This window comes from Macrotis lagotis, chromosome X (genome assembly GCF_037893015.1).
Source record: "Macrotis lagotis isolate mMagLag1 chromosome X, bilby.v1.9.chrom.fasta, whole genome shotgun sequence".
NCBI lineage: Eukaryota > Metazoa > Chordata > Mammalia > Peramelemorphia > Peramelidae > Macrotis > Macrotis lagotis.
The window spans coordinates 50,631,479-50,657,653 of record NC_133666.1 but is presented as its reverse complement, the minus strand read 5'-3'; the positions used below and the strand labels follow the sequence as shown (position 1 = coordinate 50,657,653).

At 38.9% G+C, this 26,175-nt stretch overlaps 1 protein-coding gene across 1 annotated transcript; it reads left to right on the top strand.

The window, feature by feature from the left end:
• The first annotated feature begins 345 nt into the window (after positions 1-345).
• LOC141503123 (charged multivesicular body protein 1B2) lies at positions 346-23,444 on the top strand. The gene is made up of 8 exons (XM_074208311.1): positions 346-491; positions 13,643-13,740; positions 17,884-18,030; positions 19,512-19,580; positions 19,665-19,772; positions 21,728-21,771; positions 22,022-22,094; positions 22,847-23,444. The coding sequence occupies exons 1-8, from the start codon at positions 476-478 to the stop codon at positions 22,889-22,891; spliced, it is 600 nt and encodes a 199-aa protein (XP_074064412.1). The 5' UTR covers positions 346-475; the 3' UTR covers positions 22,892-23,444.
• Positions 23,445-26,175: the final 2,731 nt, after the last annotated feature.

The following is a 26,175-nucleotide window of genomic DNA, read 5'->3' as shown; positions in this document are numbered from 1 at the left end:
TCCTTCCTGACCCGCCTTTTAACGAGCCTTAACTCACAACAAAATAAGAAAAAAGCCGCCAAGTGCCCTGCCTACGTTTCTCTGTCTTCTGAATGAGTTTTGGGGGTGCGGAGGAACCCCGGAGCCCGCCCCACTGCGGTGGGCACCAGGACCAACTGAAGCTTCGATGCCCGAGGCGCGAAGCCCAAGAGCACGTGCGGGGTGGGGGCGGGCGAGGTGCCCGCGGGCGCCCCTACTGGCCGCCTCCTGCCCAGCTCCCAGGCCCAGGGAGAGCGCTCGGCCCCGCCCCTCAGGCGCCTGACACTTCCAGCCGCCACCGCGCGCCGCAAAGCCGGAAGTGGCTTCCCCAAACAAACGGGAGGCGTCATCGGCCCCGGAGGAGCGCGAGCGCGGGAGCTCCGGAGCCCGGAACCTCGAGCCTGTGCGTTGCCGGTGCCCCCCCCCCCCAGAGCCCCCCGGGAGGAGCGGCCCAGCCATGGCCAACATGGAAAGTATCCTTTCTCTTGCAGGGGGGAGGGGAGGCAGACGCTGCCTTGCTGAGGCCTAGGGAGCCGGCCTGGGTGTGGCAGGGCGGGGACGCAGGGCTGGGGGTGCGGGATCCGGGGAGGGGGCAGCGCTGACGGGGGCTGGGGCCGCGGCCGGCCCTGCCTCGGCTTCCCCGGCAGCCGCCGCCGTCTCCTCCGCCTTCCTCCGGGCCCCAGTGCAGGGAGCGGCCGGAGAGCCCGCGAGCGAGCCGTGTCGCTTTTGAGTCGTGGCACGGAAGGGCCCAGGCCCGGCCTCTCCCCTTCCCGCCCCAGCGTCTCTGCTGCTGTATCTCCAGATGGCGAGGTGGGGGGGGGGGCAGGGCCAGGGGCAAACTTCTAAGGACTCCGGCCGGGGCCGTGCTTTGGGGCGCGGGGCCGGGCCGATCCGGATCTCGGGAGCAGGCCTCCCCCCTGGGTGCCGATGGGCAGGCCAGCCAAGGGCGCTGGGCCTGGCGCCGCTGAGAGCGCGCGCGCAGCGGCCCGGGGAAGGGGCCAGTTTGCTGCGCTTTGGGGTTTCTTTCCGCGCCAGACGCAACTTGCACTCGGACTTCCTCCGAGAGCCATAATAGCTGGCTTCTACCTCCCGAGCACCCCACCCCCAAGGAGAGGCCCAGCCCCAGCCAATTGGGTGCTTCTCAACTTTCCTCCCGGCTTCCGATCCAGCCTGTGGCCAATACAGTCAAATGTGTCCCTCAGATCCCTCCTGAACATGCTGCAAATTTGGGGGGGCGTCCCCCCCCAGCCCCCAAGGAAAATGCAGCTCCCAAGCAGATGGGCATTTTGCTGAACTCCCCCCCCCCCCCCCGGCTTTCCATCGAAGCCGTGGCTAAGACAGACAACGATGTCACTCACACTCCTTCCCAAAGCTGCTTCAAACTCTGGGAGAATTCCCAAAGGGGAAACTTTGATTTCTGCCTCCATGTCGGCAACTTCGTCATTCCCGGTGGCCAGGAGCTGGGAAAACATGATGTCCCCCTGAAGTAGGGTGAACTTTTTCCCAAGGTAAAGTGTTGACATACTCTACCAGCCTGGTTATAGAGACTGCAAACTGTTTCTTAGATGCGGCTGACAACATTTACCTCTTTTATGAGTCAGTTTGACCTGTAGGTAGTCATTGGTGAGTGGCACAATCCAAGTCTGACCAGGAAACTGGTTCCATCACCAGCCCCTGTGTAACAACCCAGGTCAAACCGAGAAACTTGAAGGAAAAAAAAAGGCATATTATGATAAGTTGCTGATTCACAACTGTGCTTTCAAGTTCCCAGACTTTTTTAAATGACTGTGCCTGTTAAAGGTGCTACAGAAAAGTATAGTGATAATTGGTATCCCTTTTCCTCCCAGTTACTTCACGGGAAGATATAACACAATGCCTCCTTTTTCACACTAGTCATTGCAAATGATTATTTTAGCTTTAGTTTTCCTCTCCAGGGCCAGGCACTTGTTTTACTTCCCATTTGGGGGGAAAGTCTAGTTTCTCAATACTCTCAGATTTAATCATGCTCTTGACAGGAATTCAGTTTATAAAATGGCTTAACTTTCTTTTGTGTCTAAGGTGAATTGGATGAAACTCTGACTTGATTCAGACCATCTGGCAATGATTATTTCCCTTAGGTTATTTTCTGTTGAATCTGAACCCTTTAATTGGTTCATGTGGGAAAAAAACACAACTCAGCCCTATTTTTCATAGTTACTGTGAATAGAGGGTTTTTAAAGTAATATTTCTAATCTTTTGACTTTCCAAAATGCAAAAAGAATGTCTTGTAAAATTAAATGTTCATACAATATTCTTTTATCATAGTTACTTTGTTTAGGACAGTTTAGGGATTTTGTTTCTTTGTCTAAAATTAACATTTCATTGGTCTCCAGAACTCCTGGAAACCTCTCAATCTATACAAATTGGCAACTTTTTTTTCCAACAAACTCACTTCTTTCTGACTCCAAGGCCATCCCTTTATCCACTAGCTTCTCAGTCATTTAACCTTGTAATAGTGCCAAAAATGAACAAGTCAAAAATCATCTTCAAATTCACTTCTGATTACATTGCTGGGTTTATAGGGGCTTCCTCTGAAAACAATTAAAAACTGAACCTAATGCTCTGAACCCATTAAAAACAAAAAAGTGCATACATATAAGCCATCTACTCCACTCACTGATCTTATTCCCTTCCTTACCCAAACTTGACTTTGCATCTTTTGTCTTGGCATGGATGTAAAAATTCATGCGGCTTTGGGGAATGAGAATGATTAGTAAGTTAGAGGTAGAATTTGGCAAGCGTTAAAGGGTAATTTTGCTCCTGAGTTGAATAGTTGAGCTATGAAGAATTCTGTTATCTCCTACACTTTGACTAGCAAAATCAGTTCTCCAGGCAACCTGATAGCTCCTGTTCAGGGCCACACAGTATTTTCCTGAAAAGCTTTTCGAAAGGTGGGTTGTCATAAAGCAGATCTATCTATTCAAACTTCTTGTCGTTGACATTGTGACATAAGTAAACAGAAGTTATGAGAACTGCCTCCCCAGGGGTGGCTAGGTGGCGTAGTGGTTAAAGCACCGGTCCTGGAGTCAGGAGTGCCTGGGTTCAAATCCGGTCTCAGACACTTAATAATTACCTAGCTGTGTGGCCTTGGGCAAGCCACTTAACCCCATTTGCCTTGCAAAAACCTAAAAAAAACCCTGCCTCCCCCTGTGTCTTTGGGGTTAGTAGGCATATAGTTAATTTCTATCAAATTGAAGTGAACCTGTTATTCTGATTATAATTGGAAAGTAAAAGAATGATTGTTTGTAGTATAATTTCCACTTACCAGATCTCCAGTTTATTCCTGGTTTTGCTGTGTTCCTTGATACTGTTTTTTCATCCCTCCTATATACAACTGTATCATGCATGAAGGAGCTGTGATTTTATCATTGTAGAAAACTCTCTGTGGGGATTTGTTCCAACAAGTAGACCAAAACCCATCTGTGATATACTAGATAAGACCCAGGGAGTTAACTAAGAGGTGGTATAGGGGTACAGAAAGAACTGGCCTTGAAGTCAGGAAAACCTGGGGCCAGTTCTTCCTCTCGTGTGACCTCTGTGTCCTTGAACAAATCATTTAACTTCTCTGAAACTTTCATCTGTAAATGAGAATTATTTTAAAGATCAAATGAGAAAATATCTCTCTAAAGCACTATATAAATGTTAAATATTAAGATTGCCTGACAGCCAGACATCAAGTGCTTACTGATTTATGCAAACTGATGTAAAGAGAAGTGAATAGAACCAGAAGAATTATACAGTGACTGCAATAACATAAAGGAAACATTTTCATAAAACTCAGAAACTCTCATCAAAGCAGAGAGACCATTCTTGGCTTTGGAAGACTGATGATAAATAGGGCTTTCAGCCTCTGAGTAAAGTATAATGGAATAGAAGTGCAGAAAAAGACAGATTCCTATTGACCTGTCCACTTCACTCAACTTATTTGTAAAAGGGTGAGCTTTTTAAGGAAGACTTTGAGAGATTTAGTTAATGTTAATGGTGGTGCTAAAAAAGGGAAAGGAAAGGAGCAGCAGAGATTTAAAAAAAAAAAAAGAGGGGTAGAAGGAAATTGAGAAGAAGGGAAGGGGAGGGAATAACAATTTATGTAGCATTTACTATTTGACAAGCACTGGGCTGAGACCTTTGTAGCAACCCTAGTAGATAGATCTGGTTTACAGATGATAATACTGAGGCAAACAGGAGACAAATTGTGTTACTGGATTCTGCTTCATTTAATAACTAACATTGATATAGCTGGTCCCATTCCTGTTCGAAGTCTATTACAAATATTATCTTGTTTAATCTTCCTAATAACCCTGAGAGGTAAAGTGCTAAGATTGTCTCCATTTTTTTACAGATGAGAAAACTGAGCCAGATCAATTACATATAACTTAGCCCCAGGCTGAATTTGAATTCAGATCTTCCTGACTCTGGGCTCAACCCTCTAAGTGCTGTGCCATCTACCTGCTAATTAAGTTTAATGCACGTTTAAAATATGTTTAACAAGAATTCCATTTTATATGCCATCCTGTTCTGGGTATATTTAAATATTTATGTTGATCATCATATAGATTCCTATTTTAAAGTAAGTAGTTAGGTGGCACAATGCATAAACCAGCAAACCTGGAGTCAGGCAGACCCTGGGCAAGTCATTTAACCTGTTTGTCTCAGTTTCCTCATTTGTAAAATGGGGACCACCTAACAAAATTGTGAGGACCAAATAAGATAATGGTGAAGTGTTTAGCAGTATTTGTTATATAATAAGCATTATGTGGGTGGTAACTATTACTGTTTTTGTACCATTTTTAAATCCAGACTGCTTATCCAAGGTTACACAGCTAATTAATATCTGAAGTGGAATCTAAACCTAGATCTCTTTTAATTGCCTTTCTCCCTCTAAAGGTATACATAAATACTTTGGAGAGAGGTCTCCTGTTTTTGTATTTCAAGTCTTACTTGATCTCAGTCCTTTCAGATAAGTTTTCAGGAGACACAGACCAAAGAAAGCACACATTGTACAAAATGAATCTTTTTAGATAATGGATAATCAGATCTAGATCATGCTTCAAAAGGATGATTCATTGTGATAGAAAAATAACATTGAGGGGCAGCTAGGTGGCGCAGTGGATAAGAGTACCGGCCCTGGAGTCAGGAGTACCTGAGTTCAAATCCAGCCTCAGACACTGAATAATTACCTTTGTGGCCTTGGGCAAGCCACTTAACCCCATTGCCTTGCAAAAAAAAAAAAAACCCTAAAAAATAAAATAAAATAACTTTGATAGCTAGAATTATTTTTTGTAATATTTGCTTCAGTTGGATTCTAACTTTATAATATCGCTTAAAGAATCTGGAAGGAAATATATGTGTAAAAAGTACTTCCTGCTTTTTAGCCTTTTAGTTCTGTCTTTTAGAGTATTCTCTACTGTGATGAGACATTAGTGCAAAGACAGAAAGCCCTTTTAGAGACTGATTTAAGTTCATATTGCTATTCCAACAAGTTAGTCAACATTAGGAGGGAAGCTAGTGCAGAGTCCTCTGGCTCTGTCATTGGTAGCAGCAAATATTGGTATTATAGGTGAAGTGTTGTAGAGAGGAGATACACATGAGGACCCTTTTTGCTGGAAAACAGATGTCAGACTAAGCTGATCCTCACCAAAGCAGATTGAAGTGTTCTTGGGAAATGTTTACCAAACTTAAAATAATACAACCTAGATAATAGGTATTTATGGTTTTTCTGAGAATTCCTTTCTATTTGAGTTTGATACTGCTGCTGCAAAAGTGCTTCCCATCTGAGGAGGCAGAATACCGACTTGTAAAGAGGGAGAGTATGCTAAGTGCTAGTGTATAGTGCCCTCAGAGTTGCAAAGACCTGACAATTTTTCAGAAGTATCTGCTGAGAAGTAGACTAGCACCACTTAAACCTAAGATGAGTATGCTGAAAATGAAAGGATTTGGATGGATAATTTGTCATTGGAAATCACATAGTAGCACTACCAAGTGAATATCAGAAGATCTGAAACTTTTTAGGAAAGATAAATACATTAGAATTGGTTGGGACAATGATGTCAATACTTGGCCTAGTTAGTGGAATGGCAGATGTTATAAGAAATATTAAGTGGATTGATAAGGAATACTTAGGAGGATCTTATTTGGCACCTTTTGCAGAGCATTTCTTAGTCATCCAGTTTGAAAGTTAAATTGGAGTTTGAAAAAGAATAGTTGGCATAAATCCAGTTCAGTTATGACTCTCTTCAGTTCTTCTTCCTTCTCTTTAAACTTCTAGCTTATCTCCACACCCACATAGGGAGACAGATTCAGGAAATTAGAGGAAAAAGGAAGTAAATAAGTATACATGAAATCTCCTCCCCTTACTCATATATGTGCAACCTGTATGGAAACTGGTAGGACTAAATTGAATTGAGAGAATTTTTAGAAGCATTCTACTTTTTCCTACCATATTGACTTCTTCTGAATCCTGCCTGATTTCCTATTCCTTTTTTCCCCCTCCTTTCCTTCTTTCCTTTGACCTGTCAGTGCCATTCGGCATCTCTTAGGCCTACCTTTTTAGCACTGAAGATCACAGAGATTACTAATTCTTTACAGTATTTGGTTTCCATAATTTCTTTTCACTTAATAATATACTTTCTAATTCAGAAATGGGGTAGTGAGAATGAGTTTTCTGGCAATATAATCAGTATAATGAAATTCCACATCAAGAATCAGGTTGATTATTTCATTTAAACCACTGGATCATCGGGGCTTTGGGATGTGCTAACTACAAATAACTTTCTTTTAAAGCACTTATATAGAAGTTAAGACAGATAGTTCCATTGGGGCACCCTCTCTAGTTCTATCTATTCCATCAATTAGCAAAGCCGAACAGGAGATCTGTCCTCAAAGGGTCTCAATCCAAGTTAGGGGAAAGAAACATTCTGTGCTTTGCCAGTCAAGTTTTTGACCTCCCTGGGGACCATTCTAAGTGCATTATAAATTTATGTTTCATCAACTGGGCCCTCACTGCTGCTAGAGGATCCTACATATACCTCCCTTACCAACTCAGTTTCCTACTTTCCACAGCAGCTTTTCCAGACCTTTCCATCCCTCATCAAGTTTTCCATGGCTCCCTTTCCTCCTCAAGCTGAGGACCTTGACTCATATTTTATAGAGAAAATTGAGCCCATTCACCATGAACTCCCTCTTCTTCCCTCCTTTACTACTGTTTCATTTGATGAAGTGAACCTACTCCTTACCAAGGCTAAACCTTCTCCTTGTTCAAACGATTTCATTCCATCTCATGTCCTCCAGTGAACTGATGCTCTGTCACCCCCACTCTCACTTATTTTCAGTCTCTCCTTCACTATGGCTTGTTTTCCGCTGCATCCAAACTTTCTTGTCTCCCCTATCATTGAAAAAAAAACCCTTCACAAGATCTTTCCATCCCTGCTAACTGTCATCCTGTGTCTGTCCTTCGCTTTGAAGCTAAACTTCTCAAAAAGGTCATAGTTTCCTCCCCTCTATCTCTTTTTCACTCTTCTTCTTAAACCCTTCCAATTTGATGAAACCTTTACAGTCTGGCTCCTGACCTTATCTTTCTATCAAAATTCATCTCTCCAAAATAATTAATGATCACCAGTGGCCTTTTCTCAGTCCTCAATTCTCCTTGATCTCTGCAGTCTTTGACATAGTTGATCCCTCTGTCCTTGACACTCACTGTTTTTCTAGGTTTTCCAGACATCATTGTCTCCTGGTTCTCCTGCCTACCTATCTGATCATTTCTTTTCTGTCTCCTTTGCTGGGTCTCCTTTCAGATCACATCCTCTGATTGTAGGCTGCCCCGCAAGGTTCTGTCCTGAGCCTTCTTCTCTGGTTTCACTGACCTCCCTGACTGTCTTTAAATCCTAACCAAAATGTCACCTTCTACTACAGGAAGCCTTCCCTAGCCTGTCCTAATTCCAGTGCCTTCATTTATTATTTCTTATTTATCCTGTATTTAAGCCCACTTTGTATGTATTTGTTTGCATGTCATCTCTTCCACTTGATTGTAGACTCAGAAGATAGGGACTGTCTATGGCCTCTTTGTATTCCTGTGCTTCACACAGTGCCTGATATATAGATGCTTAGTCAATAGTTGTTGAACCATTGAGAGCATAGTTCCAGGGCCTTGTTTGATCAATTCTGTATATCAGCAGAAACACTTGGCTGAGAATGAGGGCGGCTGGATTTGGTTCTGAGTCATTGAAGCTCTTTATCCTTCCTAGCTCAGAAGTTTGAAAATTATTTAGTTGAAATGAAATGAAAGCAAAAGCTCTAAAAGTCAGGTCCAGGAGCAGCAGGACCTTGAGCAATTCCTCTCTCTAGTCCTCAGTTTCTCATCTGTAAAATGAGAGAGTTGAATTAGGACTCTTAAAGCCTCAAACTCTCCCTTCTCATCTCAGCCTCCTGACTTCCTTCAGGTCTCAGCTTCTGTCTTCGCCTTAATGCCTTCCCTCAGTGGTTACTACTAATCTGTCCTGTCGCTTGTTTCTATATGGTTGTTGAGTGTGTTTTCTCCCTCATTAGACGGACCTCCTTGAAAATAGGAATTACTTTTTTCTTGCCTTTCTTTGTATTTCTAGAATTTATCACAGGGCTTGGCACTTTTTTTTGATTTGTCTGAAACTGACTTCTAGTTTTAATATTTTGTGGCAGAGTAAGGTCAAGGAATCAGAATGAGAAGGAAAAAAGACACAAAGCCTGGTACCTTAAAATTAATCTGGCAGAGAATCCCCCAAGGCCACTGTTTGGATCTTATTGACTTGCACTTTATATACAATTGTAACAGCCTTGTTTATTTAATTTCTCATTATATTGCCATAAGGAGGAAGAATGACTAAGGCAGGCATAGGGACAGTGAACAACTTGACGTCAAAGAAAGAGACAGAAAAACCCATTGCATAGCGCAGTATGGTATACTCTGATGGTGGTCATGATGACTCAGGGTCATCAAGCAAAGGTCAGACTTCGTGCAGTACACCCTGTTTTAAGGAATCAAGGAAGTAGATAGTTCTTGAAAGACTTTGATTTAAAATGACTTTTTAAAAGGATATGCTTCAGTTATCTGGAAAATTCATTTCTGTGGAAGACCTCATTCCCTGGGGATGGGAGATAAATGAGGTGTTACTGTAATAGAAAATACTGTAGTAGAAAGCCAATGAATCAGTAGAAAAATGATTTTCAATAAATAGAATTTCACTCTCCAGCCAAGGAGGGGAGGAAAACATCACTAGTCTGGATACAGAAGGTTATCTGCATAGCCCAGAAAGCTACAGTGCTTGTGTTTTTTCTGAAGATCAGTCTTATGCCTTCGAACAGAAACAAAAGGATCCTATCTGACTGAAAGCTGGCTTTTTACACTTGGGTGCTTTCTACACACATGGTGTAAGATTTGCTAATGACTGACAGTATTGAAATCAGCTTTCTTCACAGAAGTACTTATTATGTCATAGCATAAGCCAAAAACAAAACAAAAAAACAAACTTTGCTGCCACTAAAAATAGCAATAACTCACAGCTACCAAATGGGGCTGGTTAACTAACCCTGTGTCCTTTCTCAGGTTCTTCTTGCTGTGTATTTTGGACCTTTTAGTTACAGATTTCTTAACTCCTAGACTAGTTTTCCCTTTCAGGAAAATTGTGCTGTTTTTAACACACTAAAGAGTAATTTAGTTCAACCTTCTCCCTCATTTGCTAGTGAAAAACTTGCTTTAGTGAACAACTGAGTTCAGTGAGCAAAGAGAATCCAGTGAAAAAAAGAAAAAAACTATTCTTGAAGGACTCAAGAGTGTAGACTGTATGTAGTGTCAGTGTGACTTTCTCCCTCTGAAGGGACCCAGAGTTCATGAAAATGGCCCGAATTTTCCTATTTGCTAAAATGCTTTTCTGGAAGATGCCTGTTCTTAAAATCTAGGCTAAATTTATTTAGGATTACCCCCTCTTGAATTGTGAGGCCAATTTTCTTTCTTAAAGTGATGTTTGTTCTGGCTTTGGGATTGCTCAGATCATTTATCTACACGAAGGAGAAAGAGGTGCTCTAATGATACAGTATGGCTGCCTTACCCAGCTGTATTTGATTTAATCGATATTCCCAAGATACTGTATTTTGCTAATCATTGTTATATTCTGTAAAGTACTTTGAATAGTTAGAATGTTTTTGCTGCCATCCAGGGTCATTTCCTTTGGAAACCAAATTCATTATGATCCTTGAAACTGTAATTCCTAAGTCTATTCAAGAGCATGAAGTATTAAAATACTTGTTAAAACCCCAGCACTCAAAAGAGAAAATGACTCCCCTCCTGCAGGCAGGACCTTAGCAATAATCTGATTATGCTCATAAATGGATTATCTGATCATAGGGCTACTGTTGAAAAACAAATACTGAAGAACTGACTTATTTTTCACTTTTTAGCACTTTGTGCAAGTAGTCTCCCTTTGTTCAGCATAGTCAATACTTAAGAATCAGCTTCCTTCACATAAATACATAATGTGTGGCATGCTCAAAATGGGGGAAACCTGACTATTATGTAATACCTTGCATCTCCGTATTCAATAGAAAAAAATTATATTTGCTTTGTTATTAGTTTCCACAATTATGTAAAAGTTTTGGTTCTTTTCAAAAGGATGCATTTAGCTCTATGCCTTTGGAATAAAGGATTTCAAGGTAGAAAGTATCAGATTGTATGTGTCCAGATTGGACTTTGTTCGATGCCTGTTCAACAGGTTTGTGCAAATCTTGGAACAGAATGAAAAACTTGAGGAATTTAAGGAGGACCTTACATATCCTGGCAAAGAGGGCATCCCCATTCTTACGTTTGTTTTGGCTCTAAATTAAAAAGATCAATGAGGAAAGATGGAATGAGGAGAAAAATCTCATACTAGATAGGAATGCATTGTGATTTTGACTATTTCTCTAGTGTGTGAAATGAACTGTAGTTAAAATCATTGGTTTAAGACTTAAAATTCCAAGATTTGACTCCTTGAGACTAACTCTTACTTCTGGTATCAAAGCAGGTTATTTGAGAACAAGGGGTGATGAGGCCTTCACTTGGGGCTATACTAGAAAATGGTCTTTAAAAATATTTAGAGTGCATTTTTACCAGAAATTTATTGCAAGTATTTAAATAGAATCTTGATGTCACTTGTTGACTGTTAACTTTATGTATAGATTCAGATGTTTTTGGTACCTTGGGACAAGATGTTAATGTAAAGTCTACTTTCCAGAGCAAAATTTTCTTTCTGAAACAGTGATAGTGAAAAAAAGCATTGACATAGAAATCCAGAGACCTATTTTTCATCCCCATCTCTGCCCTTGACTGACTTGGTGACCTTGGACATATCATTTAAATTATTTCCCAGTGTTCCTCATCTGTAAGGGAAAATAGAGATCCTTACACTAAGAAGAAAATTTGATCTTATGGTTATTCCTGAGATTTGATATGATGGAATCTTTACCTGGAATCTGGTTCTAGAAGGGCATACTATTTGATAATATTTGTCTTTTGTTTTCAAAGAAGATCATGATATCAGGGAGGTGATGCCATGACAAAGCATGTGAATTGGATTGGGGAGCGCTGTGCTCAATCACCAGCTTCTCCTCCAGAGCCATCTGGGTCCAGTGGCCAGATAGGAATCAGGATGACTCGAGATGGCCCTGGATGCAAGGCAATCAGGGTTAAATGACTTGCCCAAGGTCACACAGTTATATTTTTAATCTGGTTCCAGTGTACTCTGCTGAAAATTTGCAATATCTGCTTTAGAATGTCTAGAATGAAAGAAGGGGTAGAGGAGGAGTTCAGGAAATAATTTAATCACATGCCTGGCACAGGGGGCACAAAATTGTTTCAGTAGGTTATTTGAATTATCTAGACCTCTGGACAATCTCTGTACCAAAAGAAGAGTAGCTACTTGGCTTGGCCTGGTTTGACTTGCCAATCCCTTTGCTTCAAGTCATTAGAGGAACCAGTGAAGGTCACTGGAAACTTTGGGCAAAAGTCACATTTCCATCCGAGAATTTGTGCTAGAGAAGAGGAAAGTAGGGCCTAGGCTGACTCTAGATTGTGGGGATCAGAGAAGGAAAAAACTACTTTAGGCCAGGTACTATGCTAAGCCCTTTACAAATATTAATTCTTTTGATCCTCACAAGAACCTTGGGAGGGAGGTGCTATTGTTACCCCCATTTTATAGATAGGAAAGCTGAGTCAGTCGGGAGAATAAGTAACATTCCCAGGCCCCAGAGCTAGCATGTGTCTGAGGCCAAATTTGAACTTGGATCTTCCTGTCTCTGGCTTTTGCATGTTATCCATTATGCCACCTCAGGACTGGACCTGGGATTTCAAAACTCCCGTTAACAGTAGAGGCTGGCAGCATCTCTACAATTTGAGTTCAGAAAAAGGAGAAGATAGGATCTTGTAGAGTGAAATTCAGTAGGCAGTTGACCCATGAGGAACAGAAAACTCACAGCAATGCAGAAAAGTGGCTGTAGCTTGGTCCTCTGAGATTAGCAGCTGAAAGCTGGTGGAACACCTATTAGGCATGTTGTCCAGGAGCTTTTGGTTTGGATGTGACTTAGACTAAGATGCCCTGAGAGCTCCCTCCCGATGTCATGTTGCTATGTTTTAACATTGTATCCTTGCCTTAACATCTTGTAAGGTTAACACTTTTATATAGTGCCTAGCCTAATACCTGTATAATAAGTAGCTGCTTGATAAATAGCAATTGAATTAAATGATTTGTAAAGACTTCATCAAATTCCCACAAATTATTAATATATATTAATTTGACTGAAGTTTTGTCACACTTTACTAAGAGGTCTGCCATTCAGTTATGATGAGCATTTAACCAAGCATTTTTTTTATGTATTTTATTTTTTTCCATTAACATGTAAAGATAGTTTTCAACATTCATTTTTTAGTAAGATTTTGAATTGCTTATTTTTCTGCCTCCCTCCCTCTCCCCATGACAGTGAGTCATCAGATGTAATTAACAAAAATCTTTGGGAAACTTTGCTCTTATAAATTGAGATAGCTTCTGTAGTGTCATTATATCTTGAAATGATCAGTACATCTTCTCAAAATGCAGTATTTACTCCCAGGGAGCAGTGAATTTAAAATACCGAAATTGATAGGAAGTTTATCATCTTTACCAGAAGATAATTTTGTTCTCTCTTGGAAAACCAAAAGTATATTATAGCCTGTCTTTTGAGTTTGAAGAGGGAGAAAATAAAATTTCATAGTATTAAAAATCATTATTTCCTTTAAAAACTAAAACCTTTCCTATTCTGGAATTAAAACTAAGAAATATGACCCTTTTTCTTGCTTTTTGGTTTGTACTTTGTTTTAAATACCACACTAATATGTATCTGCCATATGTAACTGGCGCATTTTCATTGCCAAGGCTATCACATCTTAAGTTTTTTGAAGTGATTCCTCTGGGTTTTTACTTGGTATAACACACATGCATGGAGTTCAGGGTAGGGATGAAGATATTTCCTTTTTCTCCTATTCCTTCTTCGCCTGGCAGGTCTCCTGGAAATTATGACTTGTGTAAAAGCCTTAATGTATATGTTTTAGAACACCTATTTAACCTGAAGTTTGCTGCAAAAGAACTTAATAGGAATGCCAAAAAATGTGATAAAGAAGAAAAAGCTGAAAAGACCAAGATTAAAAAGGTAAGTGTAATTTGAAAATTTTATACATGTCGCTTATGTGAATTAGGAAATGAATTGAGTTGTCAGGAAAAGGTTATTGATGCTTTTTGTCTTTTCATCAGTCATTTTCCACCCTCCTAGATTGAACTTTACCTTGTAACAAAGAAAAAAACAAAAAAAAGGTAAATCGGAGACTACCTGTGACAGCAAATATGGTATTTTGAACTCTCTGCTTTATAGGGGGAGGAACTCTGTGACATCATCTTTTCTTTGGGATCTTTACTAGTGCTGTTTTTTCCCTTGCTCGGGTTTTCAATCCCCTGTTCATGACTGAGTTTTTGTAGTTGCTGTGTGTTCTTTCCTTGTGATGCTTTCTTTGTTCTAATCAGCAGTTCATGCAACTCCACTCACATTTCTCTGAATTCTTCATATGCCTCATCACTTACTGCACTGTAACCATGCTATACCATAGGTTTTTTAGGTATCCCCAAATTGATGCACACCCCCTTTGTTTTCAGGGGGTTTTAGCTTTTGGTTTTTTGGTTCTGTAGAGTGTTCCTCCAAATTTTTTGGCATTTATTGGCCCTTTTCTTTGATGTTTTCAAATGAAAACCAAATGGTTAGAGCACTTCACTACTCCTCAACAGTTTATGAACATGCCTATCTTCTTACAGACATGTCAGTATTGACTATTCCTGTAAGTTTTTTTTGTTTCTGCAGATTTCCATGTTGTGAGGTGAAACTTTGGTGGATTAAATTTTAATTTCTCTTGGTGTTTATGATTTATAACATATTTTCAAAGTCATTGTTTTCCATTCCTTTGAAAATTATTCATAATGATAAAAAATGCAGATTACAAACTCAAGTTTTTACTAAACACCCAACAGCTTGGCCAAGGTTTTAAAAAAATGGTAGTAAGTCAATATTTAAGGAGTGAGTTGTGAAGAGGTAAGTGTATAAATAAACCTCTGGTGGAGTTGTAAAGTGATTCAGCAGTTCTGGAAAGAATGGGAGGCCAAGAAAGTGACTCAAACATCCAAATTCTTGGACCAAGACATCCCAGAGATTGGCATATACCCCAAGGAAAGAATATCATAAAGAGAAAGAGCAGAAACTAAAATTTTTATAGTAACACTAATTTAGTAGGAAATTAAGTAGATGCTGATTAACATCTGGTTGGGAGATGACTAAATAAATTATAATATATGAATGAATGGAATTATAGTACATGAAGTACATATAGTACATGAATAAATGGAATATTAGGCCACAATAAACAGTTAATTCAAAGAATGGAAAGAAATGTGTAAGATTTCTGCAAACCAATGAAAAGTAAGATATGCAAAGCCAGGAATACAATATACACAACGATCATGGTAAATGCTAAGAACAACACAAGAAGAAATTAAATGCTGGATAATTCAAATGATCATATTTGGCTCTAAAGAACAGATGAGAAAATGTGGGGGGGACTATGAATGTGGAACTTTGTACATACTGTCAAGCTCAGTTGATACATTGGTAGTTTTGCAGAACTGCTTTTAATTTTATCCTTTTTTACTCCTTCTTAGGAAGGATGACTTCCAGAATGTAGAAAATAGGAAGAAATGTATTTGAGCATGAATATAATGTAAAAACAAATAATATTTTTTAAAAACTTCATATTTCTTTGACTACATTTTTAGTGAAGCACTTGCTGTTATAAAATTGTGTTAATTCTGAAGTTAATACCTTTTCTAAAAGACATAAGCAAGTATTTTACTCAAGTATCCCATTTCCTCTTAAATGCCACCATTAATACATTTGATTACATTTTTAAAAAACCTACTTATCTAAGATATCTGGCCTTAGCTTTTCTTGGCATTTTTTTTACTAGTCATTTCGTTGTAACTTCAAAATGAGTGCACTAGATATTACCCTTTGGGCATTCTCCGTAACTAATCCAGTGTTGGCTGTGCTCAGTTGTTTGTATAGGTGATATTAAGTAATTACACGCACCTTAGGTTGGAGGATGAGCCATTCTGAGTCTGTTGGACTATCCGCTTAAATGCAATGATGGTAGGAGAATCAAATTTAGAAATGGGAAGCTTTGCAAAGTGGTGAATTTGAAGCACATTTTTTCAGTTATCATTGTTGAGTTAGAGTTTCCTTCTTTCAGCCAAAAAAACCCCAACCAAGAAACAAGTTTACCTTTTGGTCAGAGAATAAATATGGAAAAGTTGTGTTTTTTTTAATAAGCCCTACCAGTTACAAGAAAGAGGGAGAGAGAGAAAGTGTGTGTGTGTCTCTCTGTTCAGCAGTTGAACAAAAGGGTTTACACCAACATTTCAATAAATGAATTGGGAAATGTTCATTATGATAGTCTAAATCTGGTAACAATAGGACAGTGAAGTGTAGTCTCTATCTTTGTATACAGTTGAATTCCTCCTTGGGGTAGGCTGATCATTCTGAGACCTAAGTGAATGTGTAGTGTGCTGTATTGTTCTGTCACCTCCTCCTACTCATTTGATATTAAACATGGTTGTTCCTCTTGTATTCTGCCTCTGTCGCTATCATCTTTTTCCAATACTCTAGATAGATAGATAGATAGATAGATAGATAGATAGATAGATAGATATTGTGGTCAGTTCTGAGCACATTTTCAGGAGGACTTTGATATGCTGAAAAGGCCAAAGGAAGATAAATAACCAAGATGATGAAGAGCTTTGTGATGATGTCATATGTGGATCTTTGTAGAAATGCGGTGTTTAGTTTGGAGAAGAGAGAACATGGCAGCTGTGTTCAAGTATTTGAAGGACTATCATGTGAAAGAGGGATTAGCCTTGTTCTGCTTGGCTTTAGAAGGCAGAACCAGGGAACAGCAAGTGCAAGTCACAGAAGCTATGTTAGGACAGATGTCAGAAAAAAATGCCTTGCCATTGGAACCATCTTGAAGTGGAAATTGTGGCAGCTTCTTGTTCAGATTTGGGTTAGCTTAGATTATAGGCTAATAGATTTCAGGTTAGAAAAAAATCTTAGAAATCATCTAGTTAAACTCCCTCGTTTTATATTTGACAGGTAGCAATAGAGGTAAGATATAAACCTTCATTTTTCTGAGTCCTCTGTCCTTTAACTCATACCTTGGACCCTTAAAAATATGAGATGATATAATTACCTTCTTATAGTTTATCCAAAATGACAGTTTCTGCATTCTGTGGTCTCTGTCTCTTAGGCCTCCTGCTGTGTTTTTTTCCAGAATTCTCTGGTTGTTCTCAGCATGCCATCTTCCCTGATAAGATTGTGAAATAGGAGCCCCGGCTTTCAGGCTCCTATCTCAGGGAGCCTAGGGCTGTTGGAGCAGTTCCTGCTGCTAAAGCCTCCCCAGCTTCCATGGTTCTTCATCAATTTGGGAACTCACTGATGCCCAGAACTGATTGGGCACATTGATTGTACGATCAGGAGAAGGTGACGCATCAGTGGTAGTTAGGGATTTTTAAAGTCCTTTTCTTTATTTTCTTTGTCATTTTAGATCAGTTTATAGGCTGCTTTAAGTGGAGCTTAATAACTGCAAGACCAGTTTAGGGTGATGATTTCTGAAATGGCTTAATATTCCCAAAGTGCTTTCCTTCACAACAACCCTATGGAAGTATGTCTTTCTCTCAATTACAGTTAAAGAAAATTGAGCCTTACCCAGTAAGATTAAGTGACTTGGTGCTTGGTCATACAGAAAGTGTTGAAAATTGTGACCTGACTCTCAAGTCTAGTGCTCTTTGCCTGAGTCACACTATTTTTCTCTTACTCTCTAATAGTTGACAATTTAGTTGAAAGTTACTAATCTTTAAAAAAGCTCATTTTCAAATACAAATTCTGTACCAGTTTGAATAGTTGTTCTCTCTTCATGGGCACCTATTTGGTCTAATGGATAGAACACCCAAGTCTAGAGTCAAAAAAGCCCGGGTTCAAGTCTGGCCTCAGATACTTGTTAGATGTGTGACCCTGGGCAAGGCACTAAACTCTATTGTTTTAGTTTCCTCCTCTATAAAATGAACTGGCCAGAAAAATCCAAATGGGGTCACTAAGAGTTGGACATGACTGACCAACAGCAATCTCTATTCTTAACATTTATATTTTGTCCTTTGTGCCTTGACTTTCCCAATTGTCTGCCTTTTTGTCATTTTCAAACAGGCCATTCAGAAGGGCAATACAGAAGTTGCTCGAATACATGCTGAAAATGCAATCCGCCAGAAAAACCAAGCAATTAATTTCTTGAGAATGAGTGCTCGAGTGGATGCTGTGGCAGCTAGAGTTCAGACAGCTGTGACAATGGGCAAGGTAAGGCATCTACCCCAAGTGGTGACCTCCTCAGTTGTTGGCACAGTGCTGGAAGTTGGGAGCAGCAAAACCATTTTCTTTTCAGCATTACTTCCTTCTTTGTTTTCCCACTCTAAGGAGAGTCTATTGCTTTGAGAATTTCCAGAATTGTATGGTATCATTTGTTTCTCCTTCCTCAAAAATAAGTGGAAAGGAAGAAAGTTGGAAATTAAGGGCTGCTTTTGGAATACTCTTTTCATACCTGTTTTAGCTAATATTTTTCTAATAGTCCTGGCAATATACTGCTTTGCACAGACCAGTTGAAATAGATATGGAGAGGTAAGCTAGCCACTGTGATAAATTCTTGTTCAGGGATGGCAGCAGAGTGGCAGAAAGGCAGGCTCAGAGGGGCCTAATAATCTTAGGAGTTTTAAACAGTCTGTCTTTGTAGGTTGTTCCAAAAGTGTGTGTGTGTGTGTGTGTGTGTGTGTGTGTGTGTGTGTGTGTGTGTATTTACACTTTGACTTTTGGCACCCTATATTATAGGAGATAGGAGCAGAGACATCTTAGTTGAAGTTGTGCCTCCAGTGGATGTTGGAACCTTGAACAAGCCATTTAAACTCACAGGGCCCCTATGTAACTCTTAAGTTTGCCCACACTCATGAAGTTACAAGCCTGGCTTTCCCCCTTCCATTTGCTCTCCTTTCTCCCTTCCCCCCCAAAAAAAACCCACCTTGTCAAATTCATTTGAACTATTACAGCAAAAACCGAGAGCAGTTTTGGCATTCTTGCTATAAAAGGAGCCAGAAGAGATAAGAAAGTTGGAGTTAAATGTGAAGTTGGCTCATAAGCTGTCCTTGGAGAGGTGAAATAAAATGATTTCATTCTGTCCTTAAAGGCAACACAAACACCATTCCCCGGGACCAGTGGAGTAAGACTCCAGAATGTACTAAAGGCAGATTTGATAACGAGAGGAATGAGAGGCAAGAAGATATTGATAGCCATATGCTACGTGCAGGGTCAAGCAGCAAAGGTTGGGGAATATTCATGTGCTGATACTGAATGTGAGGTTGAGCAAAGGTATCAGGCATATAGTCCCCAGGGAACCAAATCAGATTAAAATATAATTGGGAAACATTTAACAAAACAAATTTGAAAATTTGAATAATGGTAAGAAATGGTTTTCTAATTCAGTATGTGTATGCTTTGGTAACCCCTATTCTTTGTGAGTTTGACATCACTGCTCTACATCTCTCAAATCCAACCCATTCTCTCCACTCAGATGGCTCTAACCCTCAGTGAGGTTCTTGGTCTTTTCCCAAAATATAAATCACTCCCTCCTATAAAAATCCTTGTGATTTCCCTCTTTTTTCTAGGACAAAATATAGTCCTCATTCTTTTACTATGGAGTAAAACAAAATTCTGTGTAACCTAAGTCATTCAAAGAATATTTGCATTAATTGGACAACTGGTTAAATCATTGTTTCTTATTGTGTTCGTAGGTAACTAAATCCATGGCAGGTGTAGTTAAGTCCATGGATGCTACATTGAGGAGCATGAACCTTGAGAAGGTAAAGAAACTAGTCCTTTAATATTTTGCTATTTCTAGTGCATATGTTTTTCCCTTGGTCATATCTTTCTTTCTCTGTTTATAGATATCTGCCTTAATGGACAAATTTGAACACCAGTTTGAAACATTAGATGTTCAAACACAACAAATGGAAGACACTATGAGCAGCACTACGACACTAACAACTCCACAAGTAAGCATATCAATGACTATGCAAGGAAGTCAACTCCAAAATCAAACTCTAGGATACCCCCACCTATGAAATCAGTTACTCTTTCAGCCATTGCCTTCTAATTCCCAAAACCTCCCTTTATCTTCCCAACTTCCCCATTAGTGTTGAGGGTACCACTAATCCTTCAAGTCACCCAAACATGCAAACAAGGCCATCCTCTAAAAAACCCTTCATAACCTGGATCCTCCCCACCTTTCCAATCTTCTTAAATCTTTGAGCACCCACCTCTCTCCACCTTATTCTGTAGTCCAGTGACACTGGCCTCTTGGCTGTCTACAAGACTCAGCTCTAGGCATTCTCTGACTGTCCCCCACACCTGGAATGCTCTACCTCATCATCTCAGCCTCCTGGCTGCCTTCCAATCCCAGCAAAAATGTCACTTCTGCAAGCAGCTTTTCCCAAACCCCCTTAATGTTAGTGTTTGTTTTGGCATGTTACTTGTTTCTTTCTTCAGACTGTGAGTTCCTTGAGGGAAGGGACTATCTTTTCCCATTCTTTGTATCCCCAGTGCTTAAAACAGTGGCTGACACATAACTGACAATTGAGGCATGTTTGTTATAGTCCATCACAGGCTTCATTCTGGTTCAGAAAATTCCAGTTGTTTCCGGTCCAGTTGCTTGGATAAAGACAGCCATCTTAAAGGCAAACCAATTTGCCTCTAGGTGAACCACAAACAAAATGTTGTGAGATTCAGAATATTCAAATAGAGAATTTTTTCTTTATTTTTAAACAAAAATTGCTCCTTTAAAATAGTTATACTGAAATGATAGAGTGGTAAAACCTGATACTTCTAGCAGAATTTTTTCTGCATTCTGCTTTTATCAGAAAGAGACAAATGCTTAAGAAACAAGTTTTATGTTTGGGGGTTCTTTTTAAATCAAAATACTGGGTACTTCCATCATCTTCTATACATGTCTATAATAAAATCACAATTCACTTTCAGAATGGGGCAGCTTAGGGCATTGATCTGGGAGTCAAGAGTTCTAAACTTGTCTCTACCTCTATTTCACTGTATGGTTTTGAGCAAGACACTTTTCCTCTCTGGGCCTTTTTCTTCAATTTTAAAATAAGAGGAGGGATTAACCTTAACTGATATCTCAGGCCCTTTCTAGCTCTAATATTTTATTAAAAGGAAGACCCTAAGATTCTATGGGCCTTATCACCAGAGAAGATTGAATTATGTCCAGTAAACTGGTTAGGAAAATGAACTCATTATCTTTTAGAAAAATTTTTCAACTTTGTTTCCTAACTCTACCCCTTCCTTTGTGATCCTGGACAAGGGATTTAACTTCAATGTGCCTCAGTTCCTTTATCTATGAATTAAGGCTGGACCAGATAATCTCCAAGATCCCTTCTCTCCAATTCTAAATTTCAAATGATCTTAAATTTAATATAAAAATGGTTGATAGATGATTAATTCAACTAATTTAAATACCTTTGCTGAGAATGCCTATATTTGGTAAATGTTTTAATATGTATTGTATTCTTCTGTATATTAAAAACCCATGTAAGACAAACCAATTGGCAATACAAGTGGGTGCCACTAATTTTCTTTTAAAGTAAAACTGTAAAACTACAGTCAAGTTGCAACAGAATTTTAAAAACTCATTGTTCCAGAAAAGTTGATTTTCATCAAAGATATCGCTCAGAAAATAAGAGGTCATTTAAAATAATTTATCAAAACGGAGCCAAGATTGTGTATAGTCACATTTTAAGGTTTCTCAAATTTCCATTAAGGGAAATATTATTGAAATGATATGGCTCCCTCTGGTGGTGAGAATTAAACAATGCTTTCTAAATGGAAGACAGGCTTTGAAAATTATAGATGACAGTCCACCTTAAAGGTAGATATGACTAGAATAAAGAAACAGTTATAAGTACTACTGAAGAAGCAATCTGTTTTTTTTGTCTTCTAGAACCAAGTAGATATGCTCCTCCAGGAAATGGCAGATGAAGCAGGGTAAGTATGAGCTAGGACTCTATTTAATAGCATTAAAAATTAAATTAAGTCAGATAAAACTACCAGGGAGAGTATCTCTATGTCTCCTATTTTCATGAAAAAGGTAAATTGTAAAAAGTCAGGGTGGAACATTTGTATTTGCATTTGAGACCCCATCTAAATTATTATTTAGATCTTGACATAGTTCAGTGTTCTTAGAAGCCTGTTTTTTTTGTTTGTTTGTTTATTTTGTTTTGTTTTATAATTACAGCCTTGATCTCAACATGGAGCTTCCACAGGGTCAGACTGGTTCTGTTGGCACAAGTGTTGCTTCAACAGAACAGGTAAATAAACACTGGGTTGTAGTTTGATTGAATTCACTTGAATTATATCTAAGATCTTTAGGAAATGTAGATATATATATGTACATCACTTTCATCAGTGTGGTGTCATGTGACAGTTAAGCAAAGAAGGCCTTTTGTCTCCTTTCCAAGGTCTTCCCATGCGTCATGTGCATGTCCATTGGAAATCAAGATTGAATTTGTTCCTAATGGTCCAGCTGCATCTGGCCTTTTCACAAATTCTCTAGCTCTTATCAAAGCTCTCTTAAGCAGTAGTTTTTAACCTTTCTTGTGTCCTGGTTTCCTTGGGCAGTTGATGAAACCTGTGAACCTCTTTTCAGAGAAATGTTTTTAGATACAGAAAACCAATTGTATATGGTTACAAAGGAAACCTATTATATTAAAATAAAGATGTACGTTTTTTCTCATCTAAGTTTGTAGCCCCCCTCCTGAATTCCCTCAAAGAATCCTTGGGGGTACACAGACCCCAGGATAATAGTTTTGTTTTAAATTGTCATTCAACAAACATTTTTTAATAAGCTAATCAATCAACATTGACTAGCATCTACTCTGTGCCAGGTAGAGTAGATAAAGTTGAAATCTTTAATGTTAACCCTATATATAGATTAGCATCATTGTGGACACCCAGATTTAAATATGATTGAAAATGGGACTTCTTTGCAGTGTGGAGGGGTGGTTTTATGCCTATAATAATCTTCAGGAGACTTAGTGACTTACAAATTTGCCTCCTCCAGGATGAACTATCACAGAGACTTGCCCGCCTCCGTGATCAAGTGTAACACAAAGGACTTGATGCTGCTGTTCACTACACTGACTTCTGAAACCTCCTGTGTGTGTATTTGTGTGGATGTGAGTGTGTGTGTCTGTGGATTCTGTGTGTTTGTGTGTGGATGTGTTATGGAATGTTCAAATACTCTTGGTAGAATAAGATGCTTTGGGCTTGCAGTTCTTTACAATTCTGATAAAAAGTTTGAGGGAACCTGCATTTTGCATCTTGGATTTTGTCATTCTGAATAGTATAGGTTGAAATATGGAGGGGATCTTCTTTTACAAGTGTCTTAGGTTAAAACTAGAGTTTAACTCATTCTGCTTAAAATATCTTCATTAAACAGTAAGTCAGAATTCTAGTACCATAATATTTCATCTCCCATTCAGGATTATTAGTTGAAACATTTTAAATCTCATGTTCTTTTTATCTCTGCCGAATTGAGATGATATTTTTTAAAAAGTAGGAATGGAATAGGAGTATCTCTCTCTTTCTCTCTCTCTCTCTCTCTCTCTCTCTCTCTCTCTCTCTCTCTCTCTCTCTCTCTCTCTCACTCGCTCACATAGCCTGATACACATCATTCCCCATTTTGGGATGAACAGTACTGTGTGCATGTTGGTCTGCTTTTAGTCTATATTCATATTTTAAGCTTAGATTACCATAGGCATTTTCACACCATATTCTGACTTCTTGTGTGTATGTGTGGGTTTGTGTGTGTGTTTATATGCACACACATTCTCTAAAATCTTCATGAGATGATCATCTTCACCCATAGTCACCTGGAAGAAAGTATCACATTACTTCATTTGCAGGAAAGATTAAAACTCATTCAGAGTTGCTGTTTGCCAGATCTGGTGGTTAACTCACAGCCATATTTGAACTTCCATACCTCTCTCTCCAGTGAAGTGATAAAATTGAGAAATTGTCCTGTCAGATTTTTATTAGCCAATATTTTTATGTTAATTTTCATACAGTTCTCACCATGCACATTTCCAGGGACTATTGTTGATTCATTTGGAGAAACCCTGATCTCTTGTTTTATTTTAAACAAGAATTTCAAGAATAAAAAATCAGTAGTGCTGTCTTTGAAACTAAAATGCATTAATTAAAGCAGCACCTCATTACTCATTGAGAATCTTAGGTACATCAGGAGATTTTAAGTTTGGCCATACAAGCAACATAAATGAGTCAAGTGGAAGTTAAAATAGTTTGGGGATATTTTGAGTAGGAGTGGGAGGTGACTGAGTCACTAAATTTTGTGACCCAAGTGTCCAGCCTCTTTAGAGCGATTGGTTTGGCTTATTAAAATGTGCAGTTTTAACACGTAGCTATGATGTCTTAATTTAGTAGTCACAAAATGGCAGCAAAACAGTGAGTTAATAACACATTGCAGCAAATAGACATATGGAGGTTGAATTAGTACAGTGATTGGGAGGAGAGGGATGAATTATCCCCCTAATGAAAGATTATCTCATAAAAGAATTCTATTGCTGTGTTTTAGTTTTGTATTTGTCCAAATAAGAAAGTTTTACTGAGGAACGATTCTCCCTCTTGTGAGTCACAAAGGCATTCAAAGTGCAATTACAAGAGCCTTTTGCCAGACCTTTCTTAGCCAAGTGTTACCCATTCATCCAAAGTATTTCCCACTGCGAATGCAAATGTTTGAATGAAAAATATACAAACAAGTAAATGCATTGAGAAAAAAACTGTTGGTTGTTGAGTACTAGGCCCCGTGTGTACAAGTTTGTTGGTATGTGATTAGAGTGTTTCTGTCTCTGTGTGGATAGCCAGCCTGCATTTTGTTAAATGAGTAATGCTTTTTTTTTCTCTGTATGAAAGTGGTTGGTATGTTTGTTTCTATTGAAATATTCTAGGGAGCCAGAGAAGAGAATTATTACAGACCGAAATGCCTATGAAGTATAAACTCTCCTTATTTTCCATTGTTGAAGTATGTAACTTGTTCTTTTGACTTGGATAAAAAGATTATAATTAAAAATCTGTTAACTTGTGGATACCTCTTATTTGAATCTTTAAACTATCAATCAAAAGGTGTGTTGTTTTTTTAATATTGGGATGCTGTTTTGTTGTGTTCAATAATTGAGTCTTTTGAATAGTTTAAAAGTCAATCTTTAGTTATTTAGAGTTAAATATTTAACTAAGTGTTAAAAATTTAACTAAGCAGATCTTTTAGATTCATACATTGATATCTAAGAATATGCTGTAAGTCTAATACAGTTCTAAGTTTAGAATTTATTCTTAACAGCATTTATAATTTACAGGCTTGATTTACTGCTCCATTTATCGTCTTTACTACTTTGACAAGTAACTGGGGATCTAAGTTAAAAAGTAATTTATTTTATAATGAGCTAAAATTCTTATTTGTTTTCAATCTTGATACTCTGTAACATCTCAATTTTTCTCTATTTTTTTCTATTATTTGAAAACCCATATTTGACTTCACCACAGAAATGCAAATGAATGCTCTTTGCCTCTCTTACCGAGATTAAAACATCTTTCAGATAATTCAGTTTTGTTGGAATGTGGTTCAAGTAATCATTTGAGGGACTTCCAAAGACTTCCCCTGAGTTAACACACTTCCTCACCTACCATAGTGCCCCAAATTCTTGATTTTTGGAAACCAATGCATTGTCATTCGGGGGGGGGGGGGGGGGCGTCCCAGAGTTGACAAGGAGACTCAAAGCCTTGGAAGAAATGGGAAAAGTAGGGACCCTGAAGGAAGTTTTATTAGCGGAGGGTCTCATTCTTGGCCTTGGGGACCTTTGACAAAAGGAAGTGCTGAACTGGAAGGGTTCAGAAGGCCCCTGCTTCTGTTTACTTGCCTAATAGTCTTAGGTCTGTCAGGAAACCCTTCCATTGCCTTATTTCTATAACATGAAAGAATTGGCACCCTTCTTTTTTAGTAAAAGTGAGCCAGTGCATTTATGGAAGAAACCTTGAATTCCTTCTTATATGTTATTCTTGCAGAGTTTCACCTCGTCTTCAACTGTTGTGGATAAGGCTGGGAAATAAATAGGTAAACGAATGAATAAATAAAATTTTTTTAAAAGCTATGAGAGGGGTGGTTAGGTAGCACAGTGGACAGAGCACTGACTCGAGTCAGGAGGACCTGAGTTCAAATCTGGCCTCAGACACTTAATTGCCTAGCTGTGTGTGACCTTGGGCAAGTCACTTAACCCCATTGCCTTGCAAAAACCAAAAAAAAAAAAACTAAGATGAGGATGTTTCTGAGACAAGGATCAAAATAGTGTAGGAACATGGAAAAATGAAGGGTTAAAC